Here is a 16,347-nt window from a genome sequence, read left to right as displayed (position 1 = left end):
AAAAAAAAAAAAAAAACCCAAACCACTAAAAATCTGAATTCTTAGATTTCTGTGTAAAGTCTAAATTGTAGGCCTAAAACATAATCTGAATTGTCTGGCTGAAGAAGATAGTTTTGTATCCCATTTGCCATATATCAATAAAGACAACAGTTAATATATCATCTGTAGAAAGGTCCCCTTGGCTTCTGCCCTGATATGAAAACTGAATAGCTTTTGTGACCTTACCTGTGCACGGCAAACAAGAGAGCCAAGGCTGCCACACACTTTTCTCCCCCTGACAAATTGTCCATTGGCATAAACCTTTTGCCTGGGGCCACACAGTTATAGCTAATTCCTTCCAAGTAAGGTTCTTCAGGGTTCTCTGGACTAAGAAATGCCTGAAACACATGTTATTTGTTTAGCAATATCAGAAAAGCAACCAATAAATTTCATCTTGGCGTTTAACTACAAAATATTGTATTGGTTAGCTTTTCTTCAATTTTGGTGGAAAACTACCCATGCCTATAAATAATGTATTGAGTTGTACATGTAATCACAGACAAGAGAGTTGTCTGGGTAGGCAATAGAGGGAAAACACAATAACATACCCAGGGATCAGCCCTTTCCACCAGACTGCCAGTCAGACCTCAGCGGCACATGCCACAGTCTTACAAAACAGTCTTCATCCAATTCACTCACTGGTATGTTCATCAAACCTTTACTGAATACCTATTAAGGGCCAGGTACTGTAGATACAGAGATAAATCTTATTCTCAAAGTGTTAGGCATGGTGACTTACGCCTGTAATCCCAGCACTTTGGGAGGCTAAGGCAGGTGGATCACTTGAGGCCAGGAGGAGTTTGAGACCAGTTTGGCCAACATGTTGGAACCCCGTCTCTACAAAACATAACAATTAGCCAGGTTTGTTGGTGTGCGCCTGCAAACCCAGCTACTTGGGAAGCTGAGACACTTGAACCTGGGAGGCGGAGACTGCAGTGAGCCGAGATCATACCACTGCATTCCAGCCTGGGCAACAGAGGGAGACTCCGTCTCAAAAAAAAAAAAAAAAAAAGAGTTAATGGGTTTTAGTCTTACTTTACTGAAAACAAGTTACTTTCAGTTGAAGTTCTAAATATCTGATGCAGGATCACCTTAGTCATAAAAGAATATGAGAAAACAAAAGCAGAGCAGGTATGTAAGTCCCAACCTACATCTTTATTTCAAACTCGATTCCACAAGTATTCGCTATGGATGTTGATAACGGAATGGGAGTGGTTATCATTAAAAGGGTCATATCCAAATTTGAACCCTGCCTTTAGTTCTTTTCCTCTCTTTTGTTACTCTGGTCACCTCCACAGATCAACCATCTTCCCAGGATCCTCTATTATTCCACATTTACCATAGAGACCGACAGTTCTATAAAATCAAATTAGTTCCAAACTACAGAATTTTGATTTAGTCCATTCACTTTTTGGATAAAGAAACAGACCCAGAGAGATTTTGACTTGTCCACACTGGATAGTGTGAAGTGAATGGGATCTACAGTGCAGGTCCTAACCACTCTTCATGAACTGACTTTGCCCCACAAGTCAGCTGCTCAAATAATGTGGCAGTGGTTATTTCCCACCAGGAAAAACCCACCACCAGTAACACGGAATTCCCATTAGTATTTGAGGATGAACGATACATACTTGGGCACTGTTGTTTCTGCAGAGCTTCTTATAGATTTGATCAATTGTTATTGAGACATGCTCAAAACACTGGCTGAAAAGATCGTATCTCCTTTTTTTCACTTGTTCAAACTCTTGCCTACAGATTCTGGCTTCCTTTCTGCTGGCCTCAAAAGCTGAGAGAGAATCAATATTCTTTATTTTACAGACCGCTGGGGAGGTTCTTTCACTTAAACTGCAAAGCATAGAATATTTTAAAAACTGGATTTGAGTTTGGATCTCTTGAGTAAATGTACCTCCAAAATATGTAAACTATTAATTCCAAGAGCACAGTTCTTAGAATTGATGAGCCTCTTTTCTAGTACAGATAATTGCTAAATAATATTGACAAGTTCTGATACAGTATTTTTTGTTTTGAGACGGAGTCTTGCTCTGTTGCTCAGGCTGGAGTGCAGTGGTGCAGTCTTGGCTCACTGCAACCTCTGCCTCCCAGATTCAAGCAAGTCTCCTGCCTAAGCCTCCCAAGTAGGTGGGACTATAGGGTGTGTGCCACCACACCCAGCTAATTTTTGTATTTTTAGTAGACACGGGGTTTCACCATGTTGATCAGGCTGGTCTTGAACTCCTGACCTCAGGTGATCCACCCACCTCAGCTTCCCAAAGTGCTGGGATTACAGGCGTGAGCCACCATGCCCAGTCTTATACAGTATTTATTAAGCCAATTTTGCTGGTATGAAAAAACATGTTTTAAAATCGCCAATAAACCTGGTTTTAAATTACAACACTTTTCAAAAACGAAACAGTGATTCAGTATTAAAAGCACACATTAATATAAGACTACGGAGCAAAAAAGTCTGTAATAAAAAGGGACAATAGAGGGGAGACTTGGCAAATGGTATAGAAATCAAAACACCCATGAATATAATCTTGTTAGTGACTACACTCAATTTTACCATCTGTGGATTCTTGAAACTTGTCTCTGACAGTCTTTAAGTTCTCCAGTGCTCGTAGGTTTGGGGCTGCTGTTTTCAATAGGATTTCTTCCTGGGATGCTACCTGCTGCAACAGGAGCTTAAGGTGGGCCTCAACTTCTTGATCAGTTTGTAGAGCCTATTATGAACAAAGAACAACACTGACTGGCATGACATGCCTTTTACATCCAGCAAGCTAAGGTGCGTGCATGGGGCCCTTCACCATCTGGCCCCCCAGTTCCCTCTGGATCTACTCCTCTCCCCAAAGCCCTCTCCCCACTGCCTGGAGGTGCAGTCCTGCTGCAATATGTGTAGCTTCCTAAGTCAGCTGTACTCTTTTCTTGGAACACATTTCAGCTTATTTTTTAATCTGGCTAAAAAGCAACAATATATACTTCACCTTCATTTATTTTAAAATATTCATAATCTACGATGTATTACAATGAGGATTCAATGATGGAAGCTATACAGTCTTTGTCTTTAAAGACTCACAGGGAAGTCAGAATATAAATCGGATTAAACATTTTTTGTAAGAGACAGGTCTCACTCTGCTGCTCAGGATGTCTTGAGCTCCTGACCTCAAGCAATCCTGCTTCAGCCTCCCAAGTAGCTGGGATTTAAACTGGCTTTTATAGCAGGGAGAAAAGACTTCTAATAGGGCAAGCATAGGTACTACAGTGCAGAGAGGATTCAATCCAGCTAGACAGGTTAGCACTTAACCTGACACAAGTGATGAAGAGAAAAAGTAGCCATGCCCTTTCAGGAAATCTTTTTTTATTTTGAGATCGAGTTTTGCTCTTGTTGCCCAGGCTGGAGTGCAATGGCATGAACTCAGCTCACTGCAACCTCCACCTCCCAGGTTCAAGTGATTCTCCTGCCTCAGCCTCCCAAGTAGCTGGGATTACAGGCTCACACCACCATGCCCGGCTAAGTTTTTTTATTTTTTTTTGGTAGAAACAGGGTTTAGCCAGGCTGGTCTCAAACTCCTGACCTCAGGTGATCTATTGCCTCGGCCTCCCAAAGTGCTGGGGTTACAGGCGTGAGTCATCGTGCTCGGTCAAGGAAATTTTTTTTTTTTTTTGCCACAAATATAATTAGAGCCCCAAAAGTCGAACAAAAATATATTAACAGCATATGAACTGAAAAGACGTGGTGGATATTACTACTGAGCATCTGTTCTCCATTTTTTCCTTTAATGCAGCACATGCTTTTGACCAAGTGGATCCATTTCTTGGTCCTGGATCCCATGTACTTAAGAGGCAGGACCTGTTTGGTCTAAGGTTAAGTACACCATCCTCCCTCTACAGTGACTGGTTCAGCAATGAATATGTGACCCCATTCAGGCAACTGTGATGAGGGGACAGTTGCTGAGGCTTTGTAGGTAAAACCTTTCTTCAATTTTAGAACAGCATGTAAACCAGCGTATCTGAGACAGGTCTCAATCAATTTAGTTTATTTTACCAAGGTTAAGGACATGCCCCAGAATTAGTCTGTGCCTTTCTCCAGAGATGATTTTAAGGGGTTTGATATTTAAAGGGGAAAAGCAGGCAGGAGCAAGAGGGAGTATGTGGTCACATCACTGAATCCATTATGTTGCAGGGGAAGGGAGTAGGTAGGGAATAGTCAATTATGTATTCATCTCATGCTCAGTAAATCAGCACTTTACCATAAGATGAACACTCAGTAGCTATCTGGGGAGATTATATATATATATATATATACACACACACACACGTATATATATATATACACACATATATATATATATATATACACACACATATATATATATATACACACACATATATATATATTTTTTTGTGTGTGTGGAGACGGAGTTTCTCTCTCTGTCACCCAGGCTGGAGTGCAGTGGCACAATCTCGGCTCACTGTAACCTCTGCCTCCCAGGTTCAGGCAATTCTACTGCCTCAGCCTCGTAAGTAGTTGGGATTACAGGTGCGCTCCACCACACCCGGCTAATTGTTTTTTTTGGCCAGGCTGGTCTCGAATTCCTGACCTCAAGTGATCCGCATGCCTCGGCCTCCCAAAGTACTGGGATTACAGGCATGAGCCACCACGCCCGGCCCAACACAAGAGTTTTTTATATGTAGCTCTTTGCTTAGGAACAAAAGGGAAGGCAGCTTTTTTTGCATGACTCAGCTTTCAGCCTAATTTCTTCCTCTTGGTATAGTGAACTGGGGTCCAGGTTTTCATTTTCCTTTCACAAGCACCACTACAAAAGGCACCTTCTTTCTTCTCTGAAGGTTGTAGCTGTGTGGCTGGAAAGCCAAGAACAGTTGCACTCATTTTGCCTTCAGGAGAGAAGCAGCTTCAGAATGAAGCCAACACACAAAGAAATGTATGGCTCCAGGGATCACTGGGAAACAGAGCCAGAGCTGCTCAATTATAGGAACTAAATTCAGTTAAATTAAAGCTGAATTCCAGATCTGTGCTCTGCAGCTGTGAAGGATGTGCCATACCATCACCTACAATCCTGAGAGAGGCCCTTTGTCTACTGAGGGTACTGCAGTGGGACACCAGCAGAGCGAATTTGGGATGCTGGAATAAGTAGTTGGTTACTTTTGTTTATTGAAGGACTTCTCAAAAACTTTAATATTCATTGTGAATCTCCAAGAAGGGAAAATACTTTCTCAAAAAGTAACCACAGAAACTTTTCTTCTTTGGCTAGACATTTCATGATACCAGTGTTCTACAGAACATAGAAATGCGGACATAAACATTTTTTAAAGTAACCTATTTACTGCGATTTTGAGATAACATGATATAATAATATATATTTGGTTTTTGTCTCAGTTCTAGGCACAGCATACCCAAAACCTTTGCAATTTCCTGAGTGGTAGGAATGAGAGGAGGATCTTTTATTAGTCATAAGAAGCCCCTTTCAACCATAACTGAGTTTATGCTAATGAGCTGACTGTTGGAGGATGGGGACTATTGCAAGATGAACCAACTAGGTGATTGGAGGGCTGGAACCTTCAGCCCCTCTTCTCTAAGGAGGTGGCGGAGAAAGGCTAAAAACTGTCTGATCACCAATTGGCCATGATTTATCAACGATGTATGTAATGAAGCTCCCATAAATATCTCTAAACAGTGGTTTTCGAAGGGCTTCCAGGTTGGTGACCACACAGAGATGCTGGAGGGTGACATGCCAGGAGAAGGCAGGAGAGAGGGCATGGACCCTTTCTCATACCTAGTCCTATGCATCTCTTCCATTTAGCTATTCCATGAGTTGTATCCTTTAAAAATGAACTAGTAAATGTAAGTGAAGTATTTCCCTGAGTTCTGTGAGCCATTCTAGAAAACTATCGAATCTGAGGAAAGGGTTGTGGGAACTCCTGATTTATATATAGCCAGCTGGCCCCAGTCTGGGAGGCCTGGACTTGTGATCGGCATCTGAAGAGTGGCTAGTCTTGTGGCACTGAGCCATTACCTTGTGGGATCTGATGCTAACTCCAGGTGGACAGTGTCAGAATTAAACTGAATTGTAGAATACCCACTTAGTATTCAAAAAATTAGAGAACTGCTTGGTGTGGGAGAGACCCACAATTTGGTGTCAGAAGTTTCATGATTACAGTGTTTTTCCTTTGTATATTTCTTCAAAAACCATTAGGAAATCTATAAAAAAAAAAAAAAACCCACCCTTAATTCTATCATCTAAAAATGATTCTGTAATGTTTAAATATTTCATATTACTGTGAGTGATAAACAACAGAAAGCTTTCCATTACCTTCAAATCCTCGCTTAGAGAACTGTAGTCTACTTCGAAGGCTTCTTCTTTTTCATAGATAGCAATTATTGCCTGGGTACTTTCTGCTTCAGTTCCCATCTGAAAAATATGTGAACACAAACGGGCACTCCAAAAACAATTACAATAGTAACATCAAAGATCACTTATCACAGACCGCCTTAACAGATAAATAATTAAAAAGTTTGAAAGATTTTGAGAATTATCAAAATGTGACATAGAGAAACAGAAAAGTGAGCACGTGCTGTTGGAAAACTGGTACCAACACACTTTTCTCAACACGGAAGGTTACCTCAAATCTTCAATTTGTATTTAAAAAAAAAAAACAAAAAAAAACCCTGCAGTATCTGTGAAGCACAAAACAAGGCAGGCATGTATATGGGAGGATGTGCATAGGTTAAATACCAAATCTATGTCATTTTAGATAAGAGACTTCAGCATCCTCAGATTTCAGTATCCTGGAACTATCCCTGTGGATACCAATGAATGATTATACTCCTGCCAATCTAAATCCTCTATAATCCAAATGTTGTTAAAAAGAAAGAAAAGAAAAAGCGCCAACAGGGAAATGTTAGTGAGCCTTGGTTTTATCTTGTGATTTCTATGATGTCCATTCCTGCCTCTCCCTGTTCCCTCACCACCCAGAGACACTCAGTAGGGCATGTTTCTTCAATTCAACTGTTGGAGAAGTTGCAGAGCAAGAAACCCCCCCATCCCCGCCCGCCCCGACATGCTGTAAAATGTTATGAGTGCAGGGGACCACCCATGCGGTGGATGATCTGCATACTGCCTGTGGTTCATTGTGTAAAAACGTTCTTAACTCCAACAACTTTAATTCTCTGATTTCTCTTGGGTATCTAATATATAGGTAAGAAACATGGGTTCATCCTGTGGCCCTAGTCCTCCGAGATAACAGTCATTTTGCCCTTTTTCCCTCCTAGGAGATATGTCCACCACCCCTAAAAGGGCTACAGAACAAGAGAAAGAATAAGCAAAGAACAATGCATTAAGTTCCATACAACAGCATGTATTTTACAGTCATTTGCTAGAATACCTCCACTTCAATGATGTCATCCAGTGACCCCAACAAAAGAACTATCTCAATGTCTTGCACTTTGCAATCAAGCAGCAAATTATGCTTCTCTAATCGTTTCTGTTCCAGAGAAGTTTGAATAATTACAACTTCTTTCTGCAACTTCCCTGCTTCCCTGTAATTACACAGATATGAAAAAGTAATTTTACTCATTATGTAATGTTGCACCAACGAAGAAAAATGTATGCTATAAACTTACATGAAAAAAAGATTACTTATTCCTATGAGTGCTGTAAATTCTAGAATCCTCTCACTGATGCTTGTAATTTAATTGTTAACACTCCTGAGAAAGGCCATGAGTATACTTAGTTAATCTGAGGGAGCATTTTCCACTAATAAACGTTACTGATTTAATCAAGGTTACCAAAGACAGTGCTTTCCTAGTTACGTTATTTTTAAATCTGTATAATTTTTCAAGCTGCAATTCTCAAATATAAGCTCTACATTTTAGAACCACAAATCAAGATAAATAGTCTCTTAGCAAAAGAAATCCCTTGCTGGGTAAGCCATACACACCTAATAATCTGGTTTCTTTACTACTACCACCATTAATGTAGTAATGCCTTCTATCTGAAAATGAGGGCTTGGGTCTTACTAATTGAAATCATGTGGGTTTTGTTAAAAGACCTAGAAAGAGGACAAAAAAGAAAACGAAAAATAAAATAAAAGAAGAACTATGTGTTTTTCAAGAATATTAAGAGAAAAAGAAAGTATCCTGTTTGGGCTGAGTGTGGTGGCTCACACCTGTAATCTAGCATTTTGAGAGGCCAAGGCAAGAGGATCACTTGAGCCCAGAAGTTTGAGACCAACATAACAAGACATCTCTTTAAAAAAAACAGAGGAATGTCTTCTATTTACACAACATATAAGAGTTTTTAAAAAGCAAGAGTAAACAGACTTTAATTACACTCCAAAATCTTAGACAACTTTCTGGCTGTATCTTGAAACACTGAAGGTCTTCGGACAGTGAGAAAAAATTGTAGAATGCCAAAAGGCTGAGCCAAAACAGAGAACTAATATTGTCTAATCAGTCATGGTTTTGTAAATCATGATGCATGGCAGGAAAGCAGGTGTCATTTTGGTACAAGCCAGTCAAAGTGTCATCACCATCATCATGGCAAACACACATGCTAATCTTGTGCCAGGTACGGGTCTAAGTGCATATGAATATTAACACATATAATACAGTGATTCTGTGAGGTGGATACATATGATACCTTAATTTCCTGATGAGGTATCTAGTGTATAGGTAAGAAACATGGGTTCATCCTGTGGATGGGTTCCTGATGAAGAAATTAAGGTATCATATGTAAACTGCAGAGCTGGGATATGAAACCAGAAATTGTGGCTCCAAATTCTATCTCCTTACCCTCTACGCTATCTTACACAGACTAGAGGGAATCTCTGTACAACAGGAAGACACCAATGTCAAGGTAGATTTAGGATAAGGGACTCTATACAGGTTCATGTTTTCATCTAACAAGAAGAACTATTTGCTCTAGGCCGGGAGCAGTGGTTCATGCCTGTAATCCCAGCACTTTGGGAGGCTGAGGCGAGCAGATAACTTAAGGTCAGGAGTTTGAGATCAGCCTGGCCAACATGGTGAAACCCTGTCTCTACTAAAAGAGAAACACACAGACACATACACACACACACACTCAGGAGTTTGAGACCAGCCTGGCCAACATGGTGAAACCCTGTGTCTACTAAAAGAAACACACACACACACACACACACACAATAGCTGGGCGTGGTAGTATGGGCTTATAGTCCCAGCTACTCAGGAGGCTGAGGCAGGAGAATCACTTGAACCTAGGAGGTGGAGGTTGCAACGAGCTGAGATCACACCACTGCACTCCAGCCTGGGCAACAGAGGGAGACTTTGAAGAAAAAACAAAACATTATTTGTTCTAAACTAGCCACCTCTCCTGGTTTAGAATGTTTGAAAAAAAAAATTAGAATGAAGGGTGTGATGTGAGACCAAGAGCAACAAAGGGCACATATACAAATGCAACTCATTTAGTACATTTCAGATAGATGGTGTCCATGTTTAAAACTCTGACTAGGTCTTTCAAACAAGTCTTGATTACCTATCAACAGCCAGAAACTTCTTCCGTTCCTCTTCAATTAGAGTTTGAACTTTCTCAGCATTGGAGTTCTGAGTGACACATATGTCCTTAAGTTGCTGCTGCTTTGCCATGAGTTCATCCACTATTTGCAGACAGTTTTCTTCAGCCTGAACAGAGAGGATTTGCATTGTAGATTTACCATTTTTTATGTTAATAAGGTAATTCTATGATCTTACCAATAACACCAAACCGTTCATCCCAAGATGAACCATATGTGCTACATGACCCTCTATCATGGACTGGGACTCACTCTCAATCTATACTTTTTAGAAACTGATGATCATTACCTGCCTTTGTCCTTCATTTTGTTTTTGTTTGTAGGTTTTTTTGTCCTTCATTTTGGATTCATTCCTCAGCTCACTGCCATCTGACTTCTGTTGCCAATCTCCAATGAGAGTGTTTTTACTATCATGATCTCTCATTGGCAGTTAAACAGACATTTTCCAGTCTTTTGTTTTTGACAGCCTTGATCATTTCCTCCTTCCTCAAACTTGGGCTTCTGTGATGCCACCTCTTCTGGCTCTCCTCATAAGCTAAGTGACCACCTTCCAGATCCCATAGCTGTTCCACTGCTCTTCACTGCCTAACTCCCTGCTAGAAAGTCTCAACCATGCTCATGTGGTTTCAGTTTGCTGCCATTAACCAGCAACTCCCAAATCTGTATCTCTAGCCTAGACTTCCCCATTATTTACTCTTTAACAGCCTGCTAGAAATTACCATCTAGACATTACATAGGCAACTCAACCTCCACAGATCCAGAATTTTCTCTCCAGAATTTTCTCTCCTTAACCTGCTGCTCCCATTCACCAATCACCCAAGTTAGAACTAAGGAGTCATCTGTGGCACCCCCTTGCCCTTCCTCCCATGTTGATATCCAGTAATTCATATAGTTCTGCTGATTTTACTTTAAGTGTTTCTTAAATCTGCCCCCAACCCCTTTGATCACTAACAGGACCCTGCAAGAGCTCACAAAAGGTTTACTACATGAAGGCAGTCATGATTTCAATGAAGAGGCATTTCAGCCACCCGTTATTAATTACCTTCTTTAGGTGATCAATGTCTTCTCTACCTTTCTGGATAGTTTCTTTTAATGTGTTGATCTTACTCAGTTTCTTCTTAAGGTGATTGCGACTATACTCAAGTTGAATATTAAGCCGAGTTTTTTGTTTTTCAAATTCTAATCTAGTATGATAAAGTCAAGCATAAAAAGTATAAGGAGAAAACTTTTTATTCCTTTTTGACTTTCTCTTATGGGAAATTTCAAACAAACATAAAAGTAAAAGGAACCACTATAATGAACCCTCAAGTAGCTATCACCCAACTTAATAATTATCAATTCGTGGTCATTCTTGTTTCATCTATAACTCCATTAATTGCCTCTCTAACCACTGACTTATTTGAAGCAAGTTCTAGACGTGATGTAATTTCATTTGTAAATATTTTTGTATGTATCCCTAGAAGTGAAATGACTTTTTAACTTACAACCTTATGGCTAAAATATAATTCTTTAATATCAAATTGCTGTCATTGCCAAATTTCCTTTTAAAAATTCTTTTAGGCTGGGTGTGATGGCTCATCACTGTAATCCCAGTACTTTGGGAGGCCAAGGTGGGCAGATCACTTGAGGTCAGGAGTTTGAGACCAACCTAACCAATATGGTAAAACCCCACTTGTACTAAAAATACAAAAATTAGCTGGACTTGGTGGCGTGCGCCTGCAGTCCCAGCCACTCGGGAAGTTGAGGCAGGAGAACCACTTGAACCCGGGAGGCACAGGTTGCAGTGAGTTGAGACCTCACCACTGCACTCCAACCTGGGTGATAGAGCAAGACCCCATCTCAAAAAAAAAAAAAATCTTTTTAAAAAAAGAAAAATCTTTGGAGGCCAAGGCCGGCGGATCACCTGAGGTCAGCAGTTCAAGACCAGCCTGACCAACATGGTGAAACCCCGTCTTTAAAAAAATAATAATAAAGAAAAATTGGTTGTTTGAATCAGGATCTACACATTGCATACGGGTGATATGTTTCTTAAATCTTTTATAATCTACAGGTCTCCTCCTGTCTTTCTTTATAATTTTATGTGTTTATTCTTATTTAGTCAGTTTTTTCAAGTAACTGTTTTCCATCCAGTTTTGTTACCTTGCTGGTGAGGAGTTGTGACACTTTGGAGGAGAAGAGGCATTGTGGTTTTTGGAATTTTCTGCCTTTTTGTGCTGGTTTCTCCCCATCTTTGTGGCTTTATCCACCTTTGGTCTTTGATGTTGGTGGCCTTTGGATGGGGTCTCTGGGTGGACGTCCTTTTTGTTGATGTTGATGCCATTCCTGTTTGTCAGTTTTCCTTCAAACAGGCCCCTCTGCTGCAGGTCTCCTGCAGTTTGCTGGAGGTCCACTCCAGACCCTGTTTGCTTATCACCAGTGGAGGCTGCACAACAGGAAACATTGCTGCCTGTTCCTTCCTCTGGAAGCTTCATCCCAGAGGGGCACCTGCCAGATGCCAGCCGGAGCACTCCTGTATGAGATGTCTGTCAGCCCCTACTGGGAGGTGTCTGCTAATCAGGAGACACAGGGGTTAGGGACCCACTTGAGGCAGTCTGACCCTGAGCAGAGCTGGAATGCTGTGCTGGGAGATCCACTGCTTTCTTCAGAGCTGTCAGGCAGGGATGTCTAAATCTGGTGAAGCTGCATCCACAGTTGCCCCTTCCCCCAGGTACTCTGTCCCAGGGAGATGGGGGTTTTATCTGTAAGCCCCTGACTGGAGCTGCTGCCTTTTTTTCTCAGAGATGCCTTGCCCAGAGAGGAGGAATCTAGAAAGGCAGTCTTAGCTATAGTGGCCTTGCTGAGCTGTGATGGGCTCTGCTGAGTTTGATCTTCCAGGCAGCTTTGTTTACATTGTGAGGGTAAAACTGCCTCCTTAAGCCTCATCAATGGCAGATGCCCCTCCTACCACCAAGCTTGAGCACCACCAAGCTTGAGCATCCCCAAGGCAACCTCAGACTTCTGTGCTGGCAGCGAGAATTTCAAGCCAGTGAATCTTAGCTTGCTGGGCTCTGTGGGGGTGGGATCTACCAAACCAAATGACTTGGCTCCCTGGCTTCAGCCCCCTTTCCAGGGGAGTGAACGGTTCTCACTGGCATTCCAGGCACCACTGGGGTATGAAAAAACAACTCCTGCAGCTAGCTCGGTGTCTGCCCAAACAGCCATCCAGTTTTGTGCTTGAAACCCAGAGCCCTGGTGGTGTAGGCACTGGAGGAATCTCCTGGTTTGTGGGTTGCAAAGACTGGAAAAGTGCAGTATCTGGGCCAGAATGCACCATCCCTCACAGCATAGTCCCTCAAGACGTAGACCCTCAGGGCTTCCCTTGCTAGGGGAGGGAGGTCCCCAACCCCTTGCACTTCTCAGGTGAGGTGACACCCCATCCTGCTTCAGCTTGCTCTCTGTGGGCTGTACCCACTGTCCAACCAGTCCCAGTGAGATGAACTGGGTACCTCAGTTGGAAATGCAGAAATTACCCACCTTCTGCAGTGATCTTGCTGCAAGCTGCAGACCAGAGCTGTTCCTATTCAGCCATCTTGCCAGCAATCCACAAATACTTCTTAGATTTGCTCTTCTGAGATATTCTGAGCTAATTTTCTGTATCTTGTAGGCATTCTTCATTCCTTTCTTTCTCTTTTCCTGTAGCTGTCTTGAAGCTCACTGATTGTTTCCTCTGCTTCATCCATTCTGCTGTTGATGGCCTCTAATGAATTTTCCAGTTTAGCAAATGTATTGCTCAGTTCCAGCATTTCAATTTCTTTGTTAAGCTTCTCTGATAAATTTCTGAGTTGCTTTTCTATTATTTTGGAGATCACTGAGTTTCCTTAAAACTTCGATTTTGAGTTCTTGATCAGAGAGCTTGCCTACTAGTCTCACTAGGCTCAGTTAATGGCTCCTTGCTTTGTCTATTTTGGCAGGTCATGGTTCCCCGTTTGCTATTGTTTTTTGTGGACGTATGTCTTAACATTAAAGGATTATCTGTCTGGCTTCTTTTTTGTTTTTTTATTGGTTATGTTCGCTTAGAAATTTACTTACAATATACCTCTTAGGTACCTTTTTATTTTCCCCCTCTGATAGGGTCACTGCCTACTTTTTGGCACCAGATGATGCCTTAAGCTCATTTGTTCGGCTCCAGCAAACTTTGGAGCATTGCTTATCTTGCACAGGGGAAGTCCCAAAGGGGATATCCTGATAGTTTGGGAAGGCTGGCTACAGGCTAGAGCCCAGGGGACTACGGAACATACCTCCTACTGGTTGGCACTGCTGAACAGCCACTCTGATATGGTGTCTCCTTTGACTAAGTAACACAGCAGTGTTTCCTGGACTGGGGATGGTAGTTCTGCTTCCCTGCTTTGTCTCTGTCTGTCTTTAGGAATTTTTTCCCCTTCAGGTACTCGTGATGCTTCCTCTGGGCTGAGGCAGGGAGGTCCCCTGCCAGGGAACCCATGGTGAGGAAGCTGGTTGTCCACCTTGATCTCACTCTTTCCAGGGTAGTAACCATGACTCAGGGGAAATTTTTCTGCACACATGGTGCCTGATATATTGGGAGAAGAGCACCACAGATATAAAAGCCCAACTCTCTTACTATCTGCAAGATTTTTCACTTCTCTGTGGCTTCAGGAACTGTCTCATTCTTGTTTTTGAATTCCGGGATATTGCTGATGACAATCTCAACACTGCATATTTGTTTTGGTTTTCTCTTGCAGGCAGTGAAGCCAGATTGCTTCTATTCTACCATTTTGGTGATATCACCACCAAATTTGTATACTTTATTTTTCTTGTCTAACTTTATTGACTAGTATCTCTAGAAGAATATTAAATACTAGTGATACCAAGTATCTCTCATTTCTGACATTACTAGGAAGTAAAACCATGAAACCACAATGCTGATTTCTCAGATGTATTTTTTCATATCATAGATATCTTAAGTATTCACATCCTAAGAATATTCAATCAAGAATGAATGTTGAATTTTGTCAAATGTTTCTTCATCATCCTTAATCATATGATTTTTCTTCTGTGATCCTTAATATGGTTAATTACAACAATAGATTTCGTAATACAGAACCATCCCTATAGTTCTGATACAAAGCCCACTAGATAATACTTCATTTTGCTGTTGTACTACTGATTTGCATTTAACCTTGTTTTACTTGATTATTTGTAGGTGAGATTGATTTACAGTTTCTTATTGTATATGTAACGTTTTTGAATTTTGGAATCAATTTTTTTTTTTTTTTGGGGGGGGAGATGAAGTCTTGTTGTTTCCCAGGCTGGAGTGCAATGGCGCAATCTCGGCTTACTGCAAACTCTGCCTCCCAGGTTCAAGCGAGATTCTCCTGTCTCAGCCTACCAAGTAGCTGGGATGACAGGCATCCACCATCACACCTGGCTAATTTTTGTATTTTTAGTAGAGACGGGGTTTCACCGTGTTGGCCAGACTTATCTTGAACTCCTGACCTCAGGTGATCCACCCACCTTGGCTTCCCAAAGTGCTGGGATTACAGGCATCAGCCACCATGCCCAGCCCGAAACAGTCTTAATATTGAACATCTGTTTAAAAATTAAACAACGAAGTTACATGTACCTTTAAAGTTTGCTGGGATAATTCACCTGTGAAGCTATATGTACCTGGTGCATTTGGCAATGGGGTAAGTAGGAAGCCTTTTTACTTTCTCTTCCTATTGTAACTAGCCATCTTAGAATTTTCTATCTTGTTTGAGATAATTTTTGGTAATATATTATTTCTTGAAAATGACCAATTTCATCTACATATATCAATATTTACAGACAAGCAAATTATTGTCTTATTATTTTAATAACCAGTATGTAATTATGCCCCTATTCTCTTATTCTGTGTATTTGTACTTTCTCTAAAAAAATTGTGGCACAAAAAAATTAGATCTCTTTGTAAGAATATACATTTTTACTAGCTATTTCTTGATGAAATGAAACTCAGGCATAATTCCTCTAAATTATGAAATAATAGCTATTTTTATACATATGTAAGCTTCTTACCAACATATTTTTATAAAAATACCTTTTTTGATCAATTTCTTGTTGCCGTTTAACATGTTTGTTCTCAAATTCACGAATATTTTCCACGCCAATTTCTTCACAGAAGTGTTGGAAAATATCATCTTCGACCTTTTAAATTATTTTAAAACAACTCATGTAATAAGCAATTTTAAGAAATATATCATCTTAAATATAAGTTTTTCCCTTCAAGATTTTCCTGAATTAGGCCAAAAACTAATCTCACCAAGCATTACTGTATTCTGAAAAGCCAGTACTTTCTCCTCCTTTAATTCCATAAATTATGCCCATCTACTTTCAAATTTCTGATTCAAAAAAACTAAGAAAGCTCATAACTGGGCTTATTAAGTGTTTTGGCTTTATGAGAATTTAGTATAAAAGTGGAAGAGGCCGGGTATGGTGGCTCAAGCCTGTAATCCCAGCACTTTGGGAGGCCGAGGCCAGTGGATCATGAGGTCAAGAGATCGAGACCATCCTGGTCAACATGGTGAAACCCCGTCTCTACTAAAAATGCAAAAATTAGCTGGGCATGGTGGCGCGCGCCTGTAGTCCCAGCTACTCGGGAGGCTGAGGCAGGAGAACTGCCTGAACCCAGGAGGCGGAGGTTGCGGTGAGCCGAGATCGCACCATTGCACTCCAGCCTGGGTAACAAGAGTGAAAGTCTGTCTCAAA

At 41.0% G+C, this 16,347-nt stretch overlaps 1 protein-coding gene across 2 annotated transcripts in view; it reads right to left on the bottom strand.

Annotated features, from left to right (window-relative positions):
- Window positions 1-16,347, bottom strand: part of SMC1B (structural maintenance of chromosomes 1B) — an 81,288-nt gene that overhangs the window by 8,273 nt on the left and 56,668 nt on the right. Inside the window, exons 15-22 of one of the 2 annotated variants that reach the window (XM_017529472.2) lie at window positions 15,680-15,786; window positions 10,649-10,790; window positions 9,570-9,715; window positions 7,441-7,594; window positions 6,369-6,467; window positions 2,603-2,759; window positions 1,671-1,825; window positions 226-377 (exon numbers count right to left, since the gene is read on the bottom strand). In XM_017529472.2, the coding sequence (XP_017384961.1) occupies window positions 226-377; window positions 1,671-1,825; window positions 2,603-2,759; window positions 6,369-6,467; window positions 7,441-7,594; window positions 9,570-9,715; window positions 10,649-10,790; window positions 15,680-15,786 (1,112 nt within the window). The remainder of the gene's footprint in view (window positions 1-225; window positions 378-1,670; window positions 1,826-2,602; window positions 2,760-6,368; window positions 6,468-7,440; window positions 7,595-9,569; window positions 9,716-10,648; window positions 10,791-15,679; window positions 15,787-16,347) is intronic. The other variant, XM_037738901.1, reaches the window with a different exon arrangement.

This window comes from Cebus imitator, unplaced genomic scaffold, assembly GCF_001604975.1.
Source record: "Cebus imitator isolate Cc_AM_T3 unplaced genomic scaffold, Cebus_imitator-1.0 Scaffold59, whole genome shotgun sequence".
Classification (NCBI taxonomy): Eukaryota; Metazoa; Chordata; class Mammalia; order Primates; family Cebidae; genus Cebus; species Cebus imitator.
Note: the sequence above shows the minus strand (reverse complement) of the source record. Positions and strands in the feature narration are given on the sequence as shown.